The 16,386-nt window shown below is 42.4% G+C and overlaps 1 protein-coding gene across 4 annotated transcripts in view; it reads left to right on the top strand.

The window, feature by feature from the left end:
- LOC106603719 (glutamate receptor 4) overlaps nucleotides 1-16,186 on the top strand; it is a 205,718-nt gene extending 189,532 nt beyond the window's left edge. The window contains exons 13-16 of one of the 4 annotated variants that reach the window (XM_014197748.3): nucleotides 326-573; nucleotides 7,472-7,586; nucleotides 10,357-10,494; nucleotides 13,032-16,186. In XM_014197748.3, the coding sequence (XP_014053223.1) occupies nucleotides 326-573; nucleotides 7,472-7,586; nucleotides 10,357-10,494; nucleotides 13,032-13,196 (666 nt within the window). In that variant the 3' untranslated portion in view covers nucleotides 13,197-16,186. The other 3 variants (XM_014197742.3, XM_045717277.2, XM_045717275.2) reach the window with 3 other exon arrangements.
- Nucleotides 16,187-16,386: the final 200 nt, after the last annotated feature.

Below are 16,386 nucleotides of genomic sequence, written 5' to 3'. Positions count from 1 at the left end.
TAGGCTTTTTGTGTATGTAGGAATATGACGTTATAGGGTGAGTAGTATTGAACAGATCAGCTCACACACACACACACACACACGACACCATGTGTTGTACACAATACTGATCAGTTCACTCAAGCATACTCATTCACTGGGGGAGGAGTGTGTGTTTTTACAGTAACTGTTTCCAGTCAATATTCACTCCACCAGTAAATCTCTACAGTACACTAACTATGTCCTCCTCTCTATTTGGCTATGCTCGCTCTATGCTCTCTCTCCACCCTCCTCCACCTCTACTCTTCCTCCACCCCTCCTCCGATCTGACCCAAACCAACCACAGAGGTCAAAGATCGCAGTCTACGAGAAGATGTGGGGCTACATGAAGTCAGCCGAACCGACTGTGTTTACCAAGAACACACAGGAGGGAGTTGTACGTGTGCGGAAGAGCAAAGGGAAGTACGCTTTCCTATTGGAGTCAACCATGAACGAGTACACAGAACAGCGGAAACCCTGCGACACCATGAAGGTCGGCGGCAACCTGGACTCCAAAGGATATGGAGTGGCCACCCCCAAGGGTTCACTGTTAAGGTGGGTGGAGTAGTATAACAATATGTCCAAGCTGTGCGTGTTGTTATGTTATTCCACCTTCCCTGGCGTGCTGCCTGAACATGTTTAATAACGCTCATGTATCACTCATGTAACACTTATTTGGGTTGGATTTTTTTTTCATGTATAGTGATCATGAAGGTAAAGGTAGTGGCTTTTACATTTGTGTTTGGTCTGCATGCGGTCATGGCAACAGTTGTTTTTGTTGCAGCTCTACTTCTTCGTTGTCAGGTGATGTTTGTGCTGCTTTGTGTTGGTGTGCCAGTGGGAGTTGAAACAGCATGTTGAAAGGCCCTAGATAAGTCCAAATATTACTCTAATATATTACTATGACCAATGTTGCAAAATACTGGCAACTTTCCCCAAATTCCTGGATTTCCTGCTTACTCCCTTCTGAATCCGGGAATATCCCGAACTGGGATTTCTGGAAAACCTGGGGAATTTTGGGAAGGTTAACATAATGTTGCGACCCGAACTGCACTAATTAGGGAAATAGTGCTATTTGGGACGCAGAAATAGTGAATGTCAAATGAGATGGTGGGATATACAGTTGAAGTCGAAAGTTTACATACACCTTAGCCAAATACATTTAAACTCAGTTTTTCACAATTCATGACATTTAATCCTAGTAAAAATTCCCTGTCTTAGGATCACCAGTTTATTTTAAGAATGTGAAATGTCAGAATAATAGTAGAGAATGATTTATTTCAGCTTTTATTTCTTTCATCACATTCCCAGTGGGTCAAACGTTTACATACACTCAATTAGTATTTGGTAGCATTACCTTTAAATTGTTTAACTTGGGTCAAACATTTTGGGTAGCCTTCCACAAGCTTCCCACAATAAGTTGGGTGAACTGAGCTCCTGACAGAGCTGGTGTAACTGAGTCAGGTTTGTAGGCCTCCTTGCTCGCACACACTTTTTCAGTTCTGCCCACAAATTTTCTATGGGATTGAGGTCAGGGCTTGTGATGGCCACTCCAATACCTTGACTTTGTTGTCCTTAAGCCATTTTGCCACAACTTTGGAAGTATGCTTGGGGTCATTGTCCATTTCGAAGACCCATTTGCAACCAAGCTTTAACTTCCTGACTGATGTCTTGAGATGTTGCTTCAGTATATCCACATACTTTTCCATCCTCATGATGCCATCTATTTTGTGAAGTGCACCAGGCCCTCCTGCAGCAAAGCACCACCACAACATGATGTTGCCACCCCTGTGCTTCACGGTTGGGATGGTGTTCTTTTACTTGCAAGCTTCCCTCTTTTTCCTCCAAACTTAACTTCTCTAGGGCCAGTGGGATGATTTCGTCCCACCTACGTAACAGCCAGTGGAATCCCGTGGCGCGTTATTCAAATACCTTAGAAATGCTATTACTTCAATTTCTCAAACATATGACTATTTTACACCATTTTAAAGACAAGACTCTCGTTAATCTAACCACACTGTCCGATTTCAAAAAGGCTTTACAACGAAAGCAAAACATTAGATTATGTCAGCAGAGTACCCAGCCAGAAATAATCAGACACCCATTTTTCAAGCTAGCATATAATGTCACATAAACCCAAACCACAGCTAAATGCAGCACTAACCTTTGATGATCTTCATCAGATGACAATCTTAGGACATTATGTTATACAATACATGCATGTTTTGTTCAATCAAGTTCATATTTATATCAAAAACCAGCTTTTTACATTAGCATGTGACGTTCAGAACTAGCATACCCCCCGCAAACTTCCGGTGAATTTACTAAATTACTCACGATAAACGTTCACAAAAAACATAACAATTATTTTAAGAATTATAGATACAGAACTCCTCTATGCACTCGCTATGTCCGATTTTAAAATAGCTTTTCGGTGAAAGCACATTTTGCAATATTCTGAGTAGATAGCCCGGCATCACAGGGCTAGCTATTTAGACACCCACCAAGTTTAGCCCTCACCAAAGTCAGATTTACTATAAGAAAAATGTTATTACCTTTGCTGTTCTTCGTCAGAATGCACTCCCAGGACTTCTACTTCAATAACAAATGTTGGTTTCGTTCAAAATAATCCATAGTTATGTTCAAATATCCTCTGTTTTGTTCGTGCGTTCAAGACACTATCCGAAGTGTAAAGAAGGGTGACGCGCACGACGCATTTCGTGACAAAAAATGTCTAAATATTCCATTACCGTACTTCGAAGCATGTCAACCGCTGTTTAAAATCAATTTTATGCCATTTTTCTCGTAAAAAAGCGATAATATTCCGACTGGGAAAGCGTGTTTACGTTCAAAGAGAGAGAAAATTAAAACATGGGATCCCCTCGTGCACGAGCCTCAGTCTGATGGTCCTCTGATCGGCCACTTACCAAAGGCGATAATGTTTTTCAGTCAGGGGCTGGAATTACATCATTCAGCTTTTTCCCGGGTTCTGAGAGCCTATGGGAGCCGTAGGAAGTGTCACGTTACAGCAAAGATCCTCAGTTTTCAATAAACAGAGCCAAGAAGCTCAAGGAATGGTCAGAGAGGGCACTTCCTGTACAGAATCTTCTCAGGTTTTTGCCTGCCATATGAGTTCTGTTATACTCACAGACACCATTCAAACAGTTTTAGAAACTTTAGGGTGTTTTCTATCCAAAGCCAATAATTATATGCATATTCTAGTTTCTGGGCAGTAGTAATAACCAGATTAAATCGGGTACGTTTTTTATCCGGCCGTGTAAATACTGCTCCCTAGCCCTAACAGGATAACAATGGTTATTATGGCCAAACAGTTATATTTTTGTTTCATCAGACCAGAGGGCATTTCTCCAAAAAGCACAATCTTTGTTCCCATGTGCAGTTAAAAAAACGTAGTCTGGCTTTTTTTATGGCGGTTTTGGAGCAGTGGCTTCTTCCTTGCTGAGCGGCCTTTCAGGTTATGTCGATATAGGATTTGTTTTACTGTGGCTATAGATACTTTTGTACCTGTTTCCTCCAGCATCTTCACAAGGTCCTTTGCTGTTGTTCTGGGATTGATTTGGACTTTTCGCACCAAAGTACGTTCATCTCTAGAAGACAGAACACGTCTCCTTCCTGAGCGGTATGATGGCTGCGTGGTCCCATAGTGTTTATACTTGCATACTATTGTTTGTACAGATGAACGTGGTACCTTCAGGCATTGGAAATTGTAGTCTTGTGGAGGTCTACAATTTATTTTCTGAGGTTTTGACTGATTTATTTTGATTTTCCCATGATGTCAAGCAAAGAGGCACTGAGTTTGAAGGTAGGCCTTGAAATACATCCACAGGTACACCTCCAATTGACTCAAATTATGTCAATTAGCCTATCAGAAGTTTCTAAAGCCATGATGACATTTTCAGGAATTTTCCAAGCTGTTAAAGGCACAGTCAACTACTTAGTGTATGTAAACTTCTGACCCACTGGATTTGTGATACAGCGAATTATAAGTGAAATAATCTGTCTGTAAACAATTGTTGGAAAAATTACTTGTGTCATGCACAAAGTAGATGTCCTAACCGACTTGCCAAAACTTTGTTTGTTAACAAGAAATTTGTGGAGTGGTTAAAAAACGATTTTTAATGACTCCAACCTAAATGTATGTAAACTTCCGACTTGACTGTAAATCATGTGAATGTCATATGAGATGGTGGGATATAAGTGATGTGAATGCGAGCCATGTCAATGATCAGTCCTGTCTGACTTGGCTAGACTAGAGCTGCTTTATACACAGTGGAATTTACAGACTTGCCTAAAAAAAGAACTTTGCCAAAACGAGTGTGTGTGTGTGTGTGTGTGTGTGTGTGTGTGTGTGTGTGTGTGTGTGTGTGTGTGTGTGTGTGTGTGTGTGTGTGTGTGTGTGTGTGTGTGTGTGTGTGTGTGTGTGTGTGTGTGTGTGTGTGTGTGTGTGTGTGTGTGTGTGTGTGTGTGTGTGTGTGTACTGGGCACAATTTCATAAATCCATTGCCAAAGGACTGATAAAAGTTAACTTACATTTTCACAGTTTTTGTAGAATGAGTGAGATAATGTTATTTTTGGGAGGGAAAAGATACTGCAAATGATAAAAGCAAACAAGCACCCCTTAGCAAGTTATCTCAGCCTATACTATAATGCTCAGACTATCTATTAGTGAATACTGCTTCTGGTTTACCATATATCCTTTAATGAATGGAAAATGGAACAAATAGAGATGATCACATGTGAACTGTAGAGAGGAGCACCTCAGTGCAGTATGTAAACAATAGAGCTATGTTGTTGACCACCTGACCCTAGATAGGGCCTACAGAGCATTCTGTCTCTCTCAATCAATCAATCAATGATGTTTATTTTATAAAGCCCTTTTTACATCAGCAGTTGCTACAAAGTGCTTATAAACACACTAGCAACGGTTGTCAAAATTGGTAAAATGTCAGAAACACAGTTCTGATAAATGTAACAGTTGCAAAATGGAGTTGGATACTCAATACTTGTTGACTGAACTACAGCACTGGCAAGTGTTTGAGCGGTCATAACAGATGTTTGCGCAATTGTACAATCAACAGGAAAATGTGTTTTGCACAAGCAAGAGTTGGAATGTGCATTGCTTTTCTTTTTAAATAAATTGATCCAGCAACAATTATGTGACAAGTGAATTAACACCCCACAAAAACAAGAAAATAATTGCTGGAAAGTGGGGAATCCTGAGGTGGGCTGGACATGCGCATTGCTAGACACACAGACGCAAGCACATACACACACTATTTCCACAATACAGCACCAATCCTTACCTGTCTGTAAATTCCACTGACTGTGCTTCTCTAGAAGGGAACAACATGAGTTTGCAATGCAAACAACAACTGGTGCAGGGTTTACCCACTGTTTTCTGCAAGAGGAGTCACTGACAGATCATGGTAGTTCCCGATGGAGTCCATTTTTTTTTCAGCATTATTATCAGTTGCTTTCCCCTGCTCAGATGTGGCATGCATCAACCAATGGTTGCGTGCCACATCCTCGACTGTGTCATCAACTGACAAATTGCTATAACATATGATGTGGTTAGCTGATACGTAAAATATCTATCCAGGCATTGTAAGATCTGGCATGCGTCAGTAACGCATGGGCAGAGGAACGTGCCCATCATCTTCTGTCAGTCACTTCTTCTGGTCACCATGGAAACCCACCAATCAGCATGCAAAGCAGCAATAATGTCAGACAAGGCTGCAATTTCCCACGGCATTAACCTTAAAGTGACTCTAAAAGGGTTAGATGTTTCATTATATTTTTCTTCTTCTCTTCTCATCAGCTTTTACTGAAATAGTTATTTTACCAATGTTGCTATCAGTTACATTTCTGTCTCTCTTTATGGTGTGTACTTGATATTACTGCAAAGTAGAGTTGAAAGGCACTGAATGCACGTGGACAAATCTCTCTTGATGCAAATTTTACTCCTCTGAATCAAAATATACAGTATATATAACATGACGTTAATACACAGTCCTTTCCCTATGGGCCCTGGTCAATATATCCACCATTTTGGATGCAGAGTATGTGTAGTGGACTCTAACTATCAATCAGGTTGTGTGAAGGAAGACAAAATACATTCTGGTCAGCGGCCACATGGATAAAAACAAGGGAAAAATTGACATACTGTAATTTAGTTTCCTTGGCTCAAACTGGTAGTGAACCAAGTCCCAACTTGAGGATTGTCCGTTCTGTGTATAAGGGTCCAATCTGTGGGGCAAATACAAATTTCCATTCAAGTCAAAATATAACTTCTCCCATTGACATCACTGCATGACTAAGTGAAAATGTATGACTTAAGTGGAAGTTAGGCTTTGCCCCCTGTGTATGGAGGGAGGGTTTATTGTTACAGATAGAACACTAACACACCCCTATTTCCACCCTTGTGCCCCCTTTATAATCCCACCCTTCCCCCTCATATCCCCAATTGGATGCTATTGACTCCCCTTCACTCACCCAAATATGTTTTATCATTTTCAAGAAGCGCAGTTAACCTGGCAGTGTTAAAACTGAATGAACAAGGCCTGTTGGACAAATTGAAAAACAAGTGGTGGTACGACAAGGGAGAGTGTGGCAGCGGCGGAGGTGGCGAGAAGGTTAGCCACCCGTGTGTCAGCCCCATGCCGATTGGGTAAAACTGTTGCCGTGGTAACGGGGGCATCTGCTGGGGCGACACCCATCCTGTGACCCGCAGTGGCGTTGTGACGCACCGCAGTGGCACGTATTATAGAGTGGAAAGTGATTACTGTCAAACCACAAATATGCACTATTGGTAGATGTTATTGTTCACCTATTCATAATCTAAAGCTTAAGTGAAACATTTTTGAAGACAACTTGAAGTCACAGTCACCGCCCTATTGTGTACTCCCACTAAACACTACATTGTGCATGTCATACATGTATCTTATGCCAAAACATGAAGTTGTCCTTTGATAACTTTCGTGCTCACTTGAAAAAGAGATGTACTTCTCATTGTGACTTTCCTAGTTAATTAACGGATAAATACATTTTAAATACATGTTTTTTTTGTTAATTGTTGACCTGGTACAAAATCCAGCCAATAGTTGAGGCTTCACAGTAATGGCCTTCGATTGGTTGTTGTGAGATAGGCCCCAGCAGTATGTGCCCGTTCCAGAAAGCGATGAAGCGGGGGCCCCATGTATATGTCTGTAGCGCTCAGCCCCTCAGGTGCCCCCTCCTCGACCACGAGCATAGAGACATGTAAACCAATGGGGCTCCTGTCTCCGTCACTTCCAGATGTTAAGTGCTCTGTATGGGCTCTTTAGGTTTCTGACTGAATAACATAAAATAACATGTCCTATGATGTTATTTATGTTATTTCCCCCTCCCCCTGACCCTTCCCCGACCCCTCGACCTCACACGTGCGGTTTTGAAGAACGCCGGTAAACCTAGCCGTGTTGAAACTGAGTGAATCAGGCGTCTTAGACAAGCTGAAAAACAAATGGTGGTACGATAAGGGCGAGTGTGGACCCACGGCCTCAGGAAGTAAGGTCAGTCTCCTGCAAGTCCTGGGACCACACCTCCTCACTGACTGTTCTGATGTCCCACTGATGAACCCCACCCATCGCAGGCATACAGATAGGAAGACAGGTAGACAGGTAGAAAGGCAGACAGACAGGTAGGCAGGCAGGTAGAAAGGCAGACAGACAGGTTGACTGAGTGATAGGTAGGTAGGCAGGCAGATAGGGAGGCAGGCAGACAGGCAGGCTGGCTGACACACGCACAAAAATAGAACAGAGAGACTTAAAGAGTAGCCTGAGGGATACAACACACCACACTAGAAGGCATGCTCACAATTCAGTGGTATGCAGCACAGCAATGTACTGTACTCTACCATTCAACATTTTGGGGTCACTTAGAAATGTCCTTTTTGATCAGAAATAAAGTGTAGACATTGTTAATGTTGTAAATGACTATTGTAGCTGGAAACGGCAGATTTTTTATGGAATATCTACATAGGCGTAAAGAGGCCCATTATCAGCAGCCATCACTCCTGTGTTCCAATGGCACGTTGTGTTAGCTAATCCAAGTTTATCATTCTAAAGGGCTAATTGATCGTTAGAAAACACTTTTGCAATTATGTTAGCACAGCTGAAAACTGTTGTCCTGATTGAAGAAGCAAAAAAACTGGCTTTCTTTAGACTAGTTGAGTATCTGGAGCATCAGCATTTGTGGGTTCGATTACAGGCTCAAAATGTCCAGAAACAAAGAACTTTCTTCTGAAACTCGTCAGTCTATTCTTGCTCTGAGAAATGAAGGCTATTCCATGTGAGAAATTGCCAAGAAACTGAAGATCTCGTACAATGCTGTGTACTACTCCCTTCATAGAACAACGCAAACTGGCTCTAACCAGAATAGAGAGAGGAGTGGGAGGCCCCGGTGCACAACTGAGCAAGAGGACAAGTACATTAGAGTGTCTAGTTTGAGAAACAGACGCCTCACAAGTCCTCAACTGGCAGCTTCATTAAATAGTACCCGCAAAACACCAGTCTCAACGTTAACGGTGAAGAGGCGACTCCGGGATGCTGGCCTTCTAGGCAGAGTTGCAAAGAAAAAGCCATATCTCAGACTGGCCAATAAAAATGAAAGACTAGATGGGAAAAAGAACACAGACACTGGACAGAGGAAGATTGGAAAAAAAGTTATGGACAGACGAATCTAACTTTGAGGTGTTCGAATCACAAAGAAAAACAATCGTGAGATGCTGGAAGAGTGCTTGACACCATCTGTCAAGCATGGTGGAGGCAATGTGATGGTCTGGGGGTGCTTTGGTGGTGGTAAAGTGGGAAATTTGTACAGGGTAGAAGGGATCTTGAAGAAGGAAGGCTATCACTCCATTTTGCAACGCATGCCATACCCTGTGGACGGCGCCTAATTGGAGCTAATTTCCTCCTACAACAGGACAATGACCCAAAGCACAGCTCCAAACTATGCAAGAACTATTTAGGGAAGAAGCAGTCAGCTGGTATTCTGTCTATAATGAAGTGGCCATCACAGTCACCAGATCTCAACCCTATTGAGCTGTTGTAGGAGCAGCTTGACCTTGACTATATTTCCTATTCATTTTGCAACTCATTTCATGTATGTTTTCATGGAAAACAAGGACATTTCTAAGTGACCCCATACTTTTGAACGGTAGTGTATGAAATGATGAGACCTGCAGGATCCCATTCATATGGTTGTCACCTGTATCTGTGCCACACTTAGTAGTGTATACTTAGTAGGACACTTAGCAATGAATGAATTCAAGTTGTGCAGTTGTGATGTCCCAGCAGATTATTAGTATCAAAGAATTAGAATGAGTAGAACAGGTTTGAAACCTATTATTTTTCTATGATTAGTATGCCAGTCATTCCAGCCCACTCTAGATTGGATATAGCAAATATAGCAGTTGGCCACTACTCAAGCATGTAAAGAGAACTCCCGCATCAACAAAGCAGCATGTAAACGCCTTAGCGGCAAAACAAGTCCTTGTCAAGTGTACAGTATTTTCTTGTCAAGTATAATTAAAAAGTAGCTCTCCAGTTTTGTTAGAATGTGCTCACACACACTCCCATCAGCAGCAGATCAGATGCATAACAAGACAAGGCAGTGTTTAGTGAAGTCTCTAACCTGAACAGATTCCTTTTGAAAAGAAACCATCCTACTTTAGGAGCAGGAAACCAACCTGCTCCAAAAGAGGAGAGAAGAAATGTGAGAGAGCTGCTCTCGTGTGTCTTAAACCACAGCATCTAATTACAAAATGACAATAAGCAGAGATAACAGAGGGCTAGGGAGCTACCGAGGAAAAAACTGCCTGTTGACAATTGTTGACAGTTAGCAAACTAGAATAATTGTTTTCCTTTTTAATTGCTGTAAAAACATCATAGTCACGCTTTAGATTGATTTGAATGGTAATTTCATGATGATAACAGCTACAACGCTAGCCACAGAGCTCATAGCTAGAGAAGGTGGACTGGAAAGTGTGTGTGTGTGTGTGTGTGTGTGTGTGTGTGTGTGTGTGTGTGTGTGTGTGTGTGTGTGTGTGTGTGTGTGTGTGTGTGTGTGTGTGTGTGTGTGTGTGTGTGTGTGTGTGTGTGTGTGTTAGATTTGTTAACTTTGTATTTGTGTACTTGTGTTGTAATGTGTAATATAATTGCCTAGTATTTTATGTATGAGTATGTATGTGAGTCTGTGTTTTAATTTGTGTGTTCTCGGCACCCCACCACTGTCACGCCTCTGATTTCCTGTCTGCCCTGTGTCTCTCCTCCAACCCCCCAGGACAAGTCGTCCCAGGCCCTGTCGTTGAGCAATGTGGCGGGGGTCTTCTATATCCTTGTGGGGGGCCTGGGTCTGGCCATGCTGGTGGCCCTCATCGAATTCTGCTACAAGTCCCGGAACGAGGCCAAGCGAATGAAGGTGGAGGCACCGATGTCTGAACACCACCACCACCACCTCCCCCACCACCTGACCCCTAGCAGCCCCCGCCCCAGCTGCTCCAGCCCCAGAACAAGCCCTCACCCCAGTCACAGTCCTGGCTATAGCCCTGGCCACACCCCCGGCCCCAGCCCTTCCCCAAGCACCCACAACTTAGCCACGTATAGTGAGGTTTTCGACGGGTATGGGAGCGATGATGGGAGCGATGGGGATGTTATGATATAATGCCAGTATAGAAAAAGCCTCCTCCATCCCCCACCCACCCCTCTAGGCCCCCCTCCTGTGGTACTGTAAGTTGAACCTCCCTTATTGGCCGCTAGCTAGCTTGCCATGCTGCTGATTGACTGTACAACCGGTGGCAATGCTTCCTTTACTTCCTCTGCCTTGTGATTCGCTCGTTTGTGGTCATGTGACGTTCTCGTCTGTCTCTTGGCTTCCCGGCGGGGGAAGGTGGCCGCCGTTTCTATTGTCTGTTTGGTTTGTTTGGCTGCAGACAATGTCTCATGCTGTTGACTGTGACTAGGGTTGCACATTTCTCGAAACTTCTCCAAAATTCCCACGTTTTAGAGAAATCCCGGTTGCAGGAATCCCTCCCTGCTTATTCCCAATTGATTCTGGGAATCTTCCAACCGGGATTTCTGGAAATCTAGGAATTTGGGATATTATTCTCATGTTTTCCAGAAATACCAGTTGAAGGATTTCCTTTTGGTGTATTCTCTCCTTACTTATTCACTCCGTGAATCCACCAACCTGGATTTCTGGGAATTTGGGGAAAGTTTCCCAGGAATTCTCAGGTTTTCTCGAAATCCCGTCTCTGCTTATTTCCTTCTTATTCCAGGAATCCTCCAACCTTGATTGTTTGGGAAAGTTTCTGGAATTTCACAACCCTGACTATGACACACACAGGCACCTGCTAACGTCGCACATAGCCATAGTGCCCTGTCTAAACCAGGGGCCTCAGTTGGGTATGGCAAGGTGACCATTTTTTGGTGACCATTCAAAACCAAAAGCGATTTTATTGTTATTAAAATATAGGCTGTGATAACTGTCGGCCTAATTTATATTTACGTTCATTTGCTAAGTAGGCTAGTGCAATTTTGTTTTCATGTATTGGTATGAACATAAACAGAACTGAACAACTTTCTTTTTAGAGCATTTCCCCAAAATACATGTCCTTTTTTTGGCTTCAAAGAAAATAACAATTGTAGGCTATAACAAATGTTCTGTCATGCAGTGACAGAATTGTAATTGATATAACTATTTTTACTTCTTGCTGTAGGCCTACTTCATCATCATCATCCTCTGCCTGCATCCCTATCTGTAGCCTACCTGTCTCTGGTATAATGCATTTCCACCTCTCACTTTATCAGTCTTGCTTGTCCATCTTCCTCAATTAAATTCTTACAGATCAATCTTGCAGGTAAAACTTCATTAAATATTGTTCAGTTATTTAGCTATAGTGTGGATGTAGGGCTGTTTTTGAAATACAATAATCACAGACAGTTCAACTACTGTGTGGGCAACACAATAATATCAGAGACAAGCTGGCCCGGGGAAAGATGTGTGAGCCACCCCTTCGTTGTTCCAATCAATATTCTCAGAGCCGCCTTGTTGATACAAAATGTTTCAGTATTTTCAGAGCCACCTTGTTCATTGATACAATGTTTCATACCATTTATAAAGATCTGCGTACAAGTTATGATTTTCGTATATATTGTAGGCTACCTAACTATGGCCTAAAAATGTCTAACTGCCCAAATGGCTAATACCCCCCCCCCCCCACACACACACACACTTTGCCATACCCTAGGTTTAGTTGAACTAACGGCACTTTTCTAAAACAGACAGTATAAGTAAGTGGAAACTAACTGCCCCTCTGAGAGCTATATTGACTTGAGCTCCGATCTCTAAGATATTTCCCTCGGGTCCAGCGATATTTGACTTGCAGATCTACAGTATGTGTCTGACGTGGTTATGTGTCTCCTGTTGGTGCTGTAGGCCCCCTCTCTCAGCCCTCTCTTCATTCCCTTTACTGTTGCTTGGTCAGCTGCCCTGTCGTCCCTCGCCCACACATAAATCATCCAATGTCTAATAACCATAGTAGTCAATGGTAGTCTTGTATCAAATGTGCACATAAAGTGGCGTTATAAGATATTATTGAATGGCCATGATGGATGTCCTGTGATTCTGTGGTGTGACGTTAGATGTAGTTACTGTACTATATTCATCCCTGACATTATCCATCTTCATGATGCTTCCTGATCTTAGAATTGTTAGCGTCATTTTGTATGCCTAGATGAGCTGACATGTTTTTCTCTGTCCCTCTCTTCCCTTTTCTTTCTCTCTCACTATTCCCTCTCTCTCTCTGTCCCCCTTGCTTTCTCTCTCTCCCCCTCTTTCTTCCCCTCTCCCTCTATCTGTTCCCCCTCCCTTTTTCTTATATTTGCCTCTTCTCTTTCTCACTATCCCCATCTCTCCTCTCTCTGTCTCTATCCCCCTATCCCCCCTTCCCTACCCAGCTGACCTTCACGGAGGCCATGAGGAACAAGGCACGCCTGTCGATCACAGGCAGTGTGGGGGAGAATGGGCGCGTCCTGACGCCCGACTGTCCCAAAGCGGTCCACTCGGGCCCCTCACTCCGCCAGAGCTCCGGCCTGGCCTTGGTCTCCTCTGAGCTCCCGTGAAAACCAAAAACCTTCCAAGTGCCTTAAAAACGACAAACCCACAACCACCATATACCACAAAGACACAGGACAAACACCACCCAAACCAGACACCACCACCAGTGTGTGGGCAGACAGGGACTAACTAACATTGTGGAGGTTTTTTAATATAGCAGAAATTGGGACTTTGCCATTTGAGTATGTAGTGAATCTGTGGCCATTTTGGATGGAGTTCTGTGGAAAAGTACAATCTGTATTTTTACTGTGTGGCCAAGTGAGGGCTAATTGTAATCAAGCTGCCATTTTCGGGTGCAGAGGTGGAGATTGCGTCTGAGATGTTCCACTGAAGACCCTGTGCCAACTTATCATTGTAATCACTGGCGAAGGAAGAGCAGGAGGAATTGAGAGTGAAGTGAAAATGAAAAATAAAGGAAGACCAGAAAACTTGAAACGTGTAACTGTGGATTGCTGACTGAATTGGCAAACTGAATCACAATCAAGATTGTTTTCCAAATGTGGACAATTGTTACCAGACGAGAGCAGTGTTCAAAAGACAACTGCCAGACAACAATCTCACTGAATATCAATAACTGACATCATGTGGGGACTGTCTCCTGTTGTCATCATGGAGATAAAAAACTATAATTATTAATAAACTACAATAACTCTATTGATAATACATATAAGATAAATAAACTGTGAAGATTTAGTAAATATGTATATTCTGTGAAGACGAAGCTAAAGAAAAAAGATGTTCTGTACAAAGAAGAGACTGTATAACATGCTTGCTTTTTAAACAGATGTAAATAGCTGATTCAGTAGTGGACAGAGGGCAGTTCTCTTTTTGTAACCATCTTTAAATAAATAATTCATCGCAATAATGGATAAGACGACGTTGTTGAAAAAGGAGAGACATTGAGACAGCGTTTTATTCCTTCAACGTTCAGTTCAAAGCGCCATGTTCCATGGGCATGGTATCAACTCTGCCCATCTAGATACCTTTTCTCTACATATTAATATATTCAGCGATGAATGTTAATTAGTCCCATCCTCATCCTCTAGCATCACCCCCATCATCTTGCCCCACCCCATCCTCTAGCCACACCCCACACTGTGCAGTCATAGACCAGAATGTGGCTGATAGACCGAATTTTATGTTTAAATGCTTTACTTGCGTTTCCACTAGAAAACAAACAATATTTTTTGTGTCGTTTGATCTATTTTTTGTAACGATCAATTACATTTACTGTCCGTCTCCTGATTTTTCAATGTTTTTTCAATGTTCGCGGCTGTTGAACGTCTTATCTGGGTAGATATTTCAGATTATTGTGTATGGAGAGTGTAATGCATTTTTTTTTTATGTGAAATGAGAAACGCAATTTTTTCCTCATTGCTATATTATTTCACGAGTCAAAGCTTATATAAACAGTATTTATTGAGTAAAAAAGAAGAAGAATATTTGTATTATTGAGCCATGGTCAAAGCTTTGGTCCTCTTGGTCCCTAACACTGTGGATCCTCACTGTGGATCCTCAGTAGAAGAATCTATGGTCTACTTCCTCTCATTGAAGTTATTAGTTTGCAGTGGAGATTTCAACACATGGCCGATGGAAGGGCAATCTCTAGGCCCGTGGGCAGCAATAGGACACTGACTTTTACTGTGTCATCCTTTTGTCTCTTTCATTTTCAACTTTTTTGCCCCAAAACCTGTTTCTGCTATTGTTGTTGTCGGACAAATATGTGCAATGTTATCAATGTTTTCAATTGCTGCCTCTGTCTTTTGCCCTTACACACATTCACATACACGTCCACATACATGTACACGTAGTAGTGGTTGTAGCTTGTATGGCTGCCTGGGCGGACCCCCACTTCAGCCCCCTCCTGCACTAACTGTCCATTTTATTCAGACATTTGGAACAACACAAATAAATAATCATAACATTTAAAAATACATATAAAATAAAACGCATAAATATCAAAAAGAAGTAACAAAGACAAATAGAAACAAATTTGTGTTGATTTGGCACTCGAGCATCAATAAATTACCCATCCCCCAACACTGTCAACCAAGAGTCAAGATTAAACCAATTCACCTTGGTGGTGTGCAGACTGATTTTATATTATTGTTAATGATTTCACACAAACCAGAAAAAAATGCAACAATATGTCTGTGAAACTATATATTCACAGTATTATGAATGAACTGTGGTTTATTTGGTAGAATTTCATAGTGTGACTGATTTTACTAATTCCATTAGTACTGTACAAAGTTAGCGGTGTGCTATTTGATAGATTCCCCAGCTCCCCCTACCTCGGGTTTCCAGTGGGGAGACCTGAGGTCAACCTACCCCCGCCCCCTCCCCATCTCGTACTTCTGAGTGGGAGACCTTCCCAGTAGCCTGCCTAGCTCATAAACTAGAATCAGGGCTCCCACTCCGACAAGGTTAATTGACCCACAGTCCCACACGGTGACATGATATCATTGACGTGACGTGCTAATGAGCGATAGAAAACCGATCGCACAAATGTCACCATTCCGATTATTTTTGGTGCGGCCGCCCCGTGCCGCCCCGGCAAGATGCCACCCTGGGCGACTACCCATGTCGCCTATACCTAAATCTGCCACTGTGTACACGACATGTACAGAGGAGGCTGGTGGGAGGAGGTATAGGAGGACGGGCTCATTGTAATGGCTGAATGGAATCAATGAAACAGTATCAAACACATCAAACACATGGAAACCACATGATTGACTCTGTTCCATTGATTCCATTCCAGCCCGTCCTCCTATAGCTTCTCTCACCAGCCTCTTCTGGTACACACACACACGCACACACACACACACACACACCGGATGGACCTTGTTGCTTTGAGAGAATTAACCAGCTATAACATATTTCAGGCCATGCGTTTTGGTTCTGCCATATGTCTGTAAAATTAAAATGGCATCCTATTTTGGTTTCAATTGTACATCTTTATTTTGATCATTTTTTAGTAAAAAGTTAATCCAAAGGCTTTGTCACTGTGTTTTTATTGTGGACGGGGGTGAGAGGGTTCTGTGTTAATTAATGAACTTACTTGAGTGTGTTTGTGAGATATTTTTTTTATATAACCCACTCAGAGGCTGGAATTCAATCAATTGCGCATTGTCGACTGTTGGGGAGAGTATTATATTTTAAAGGTCTATTCCTGAATCATGAATGACGTTTTTA

The sequence above is a fragment of the Salmo salar genome, chromosome 04 (assembly GCF_965601325.2).
Source record: "Salmo salar chromosome 04, fSalSal1, whole genome shotgun sequence".
NCBI classification, from domain to species: domain Eukaryota; kingdom Metazoa; phylum Chordata; class Actinopteri; order Salmoniformes; family Salmonidae; genus Salmo; species Salmo salar.
The sequence above is the reverse complement of the archived record's forward strand: the minus strand, read 5'-3'. Positions and strand labels throughout refer to the sequence as shown.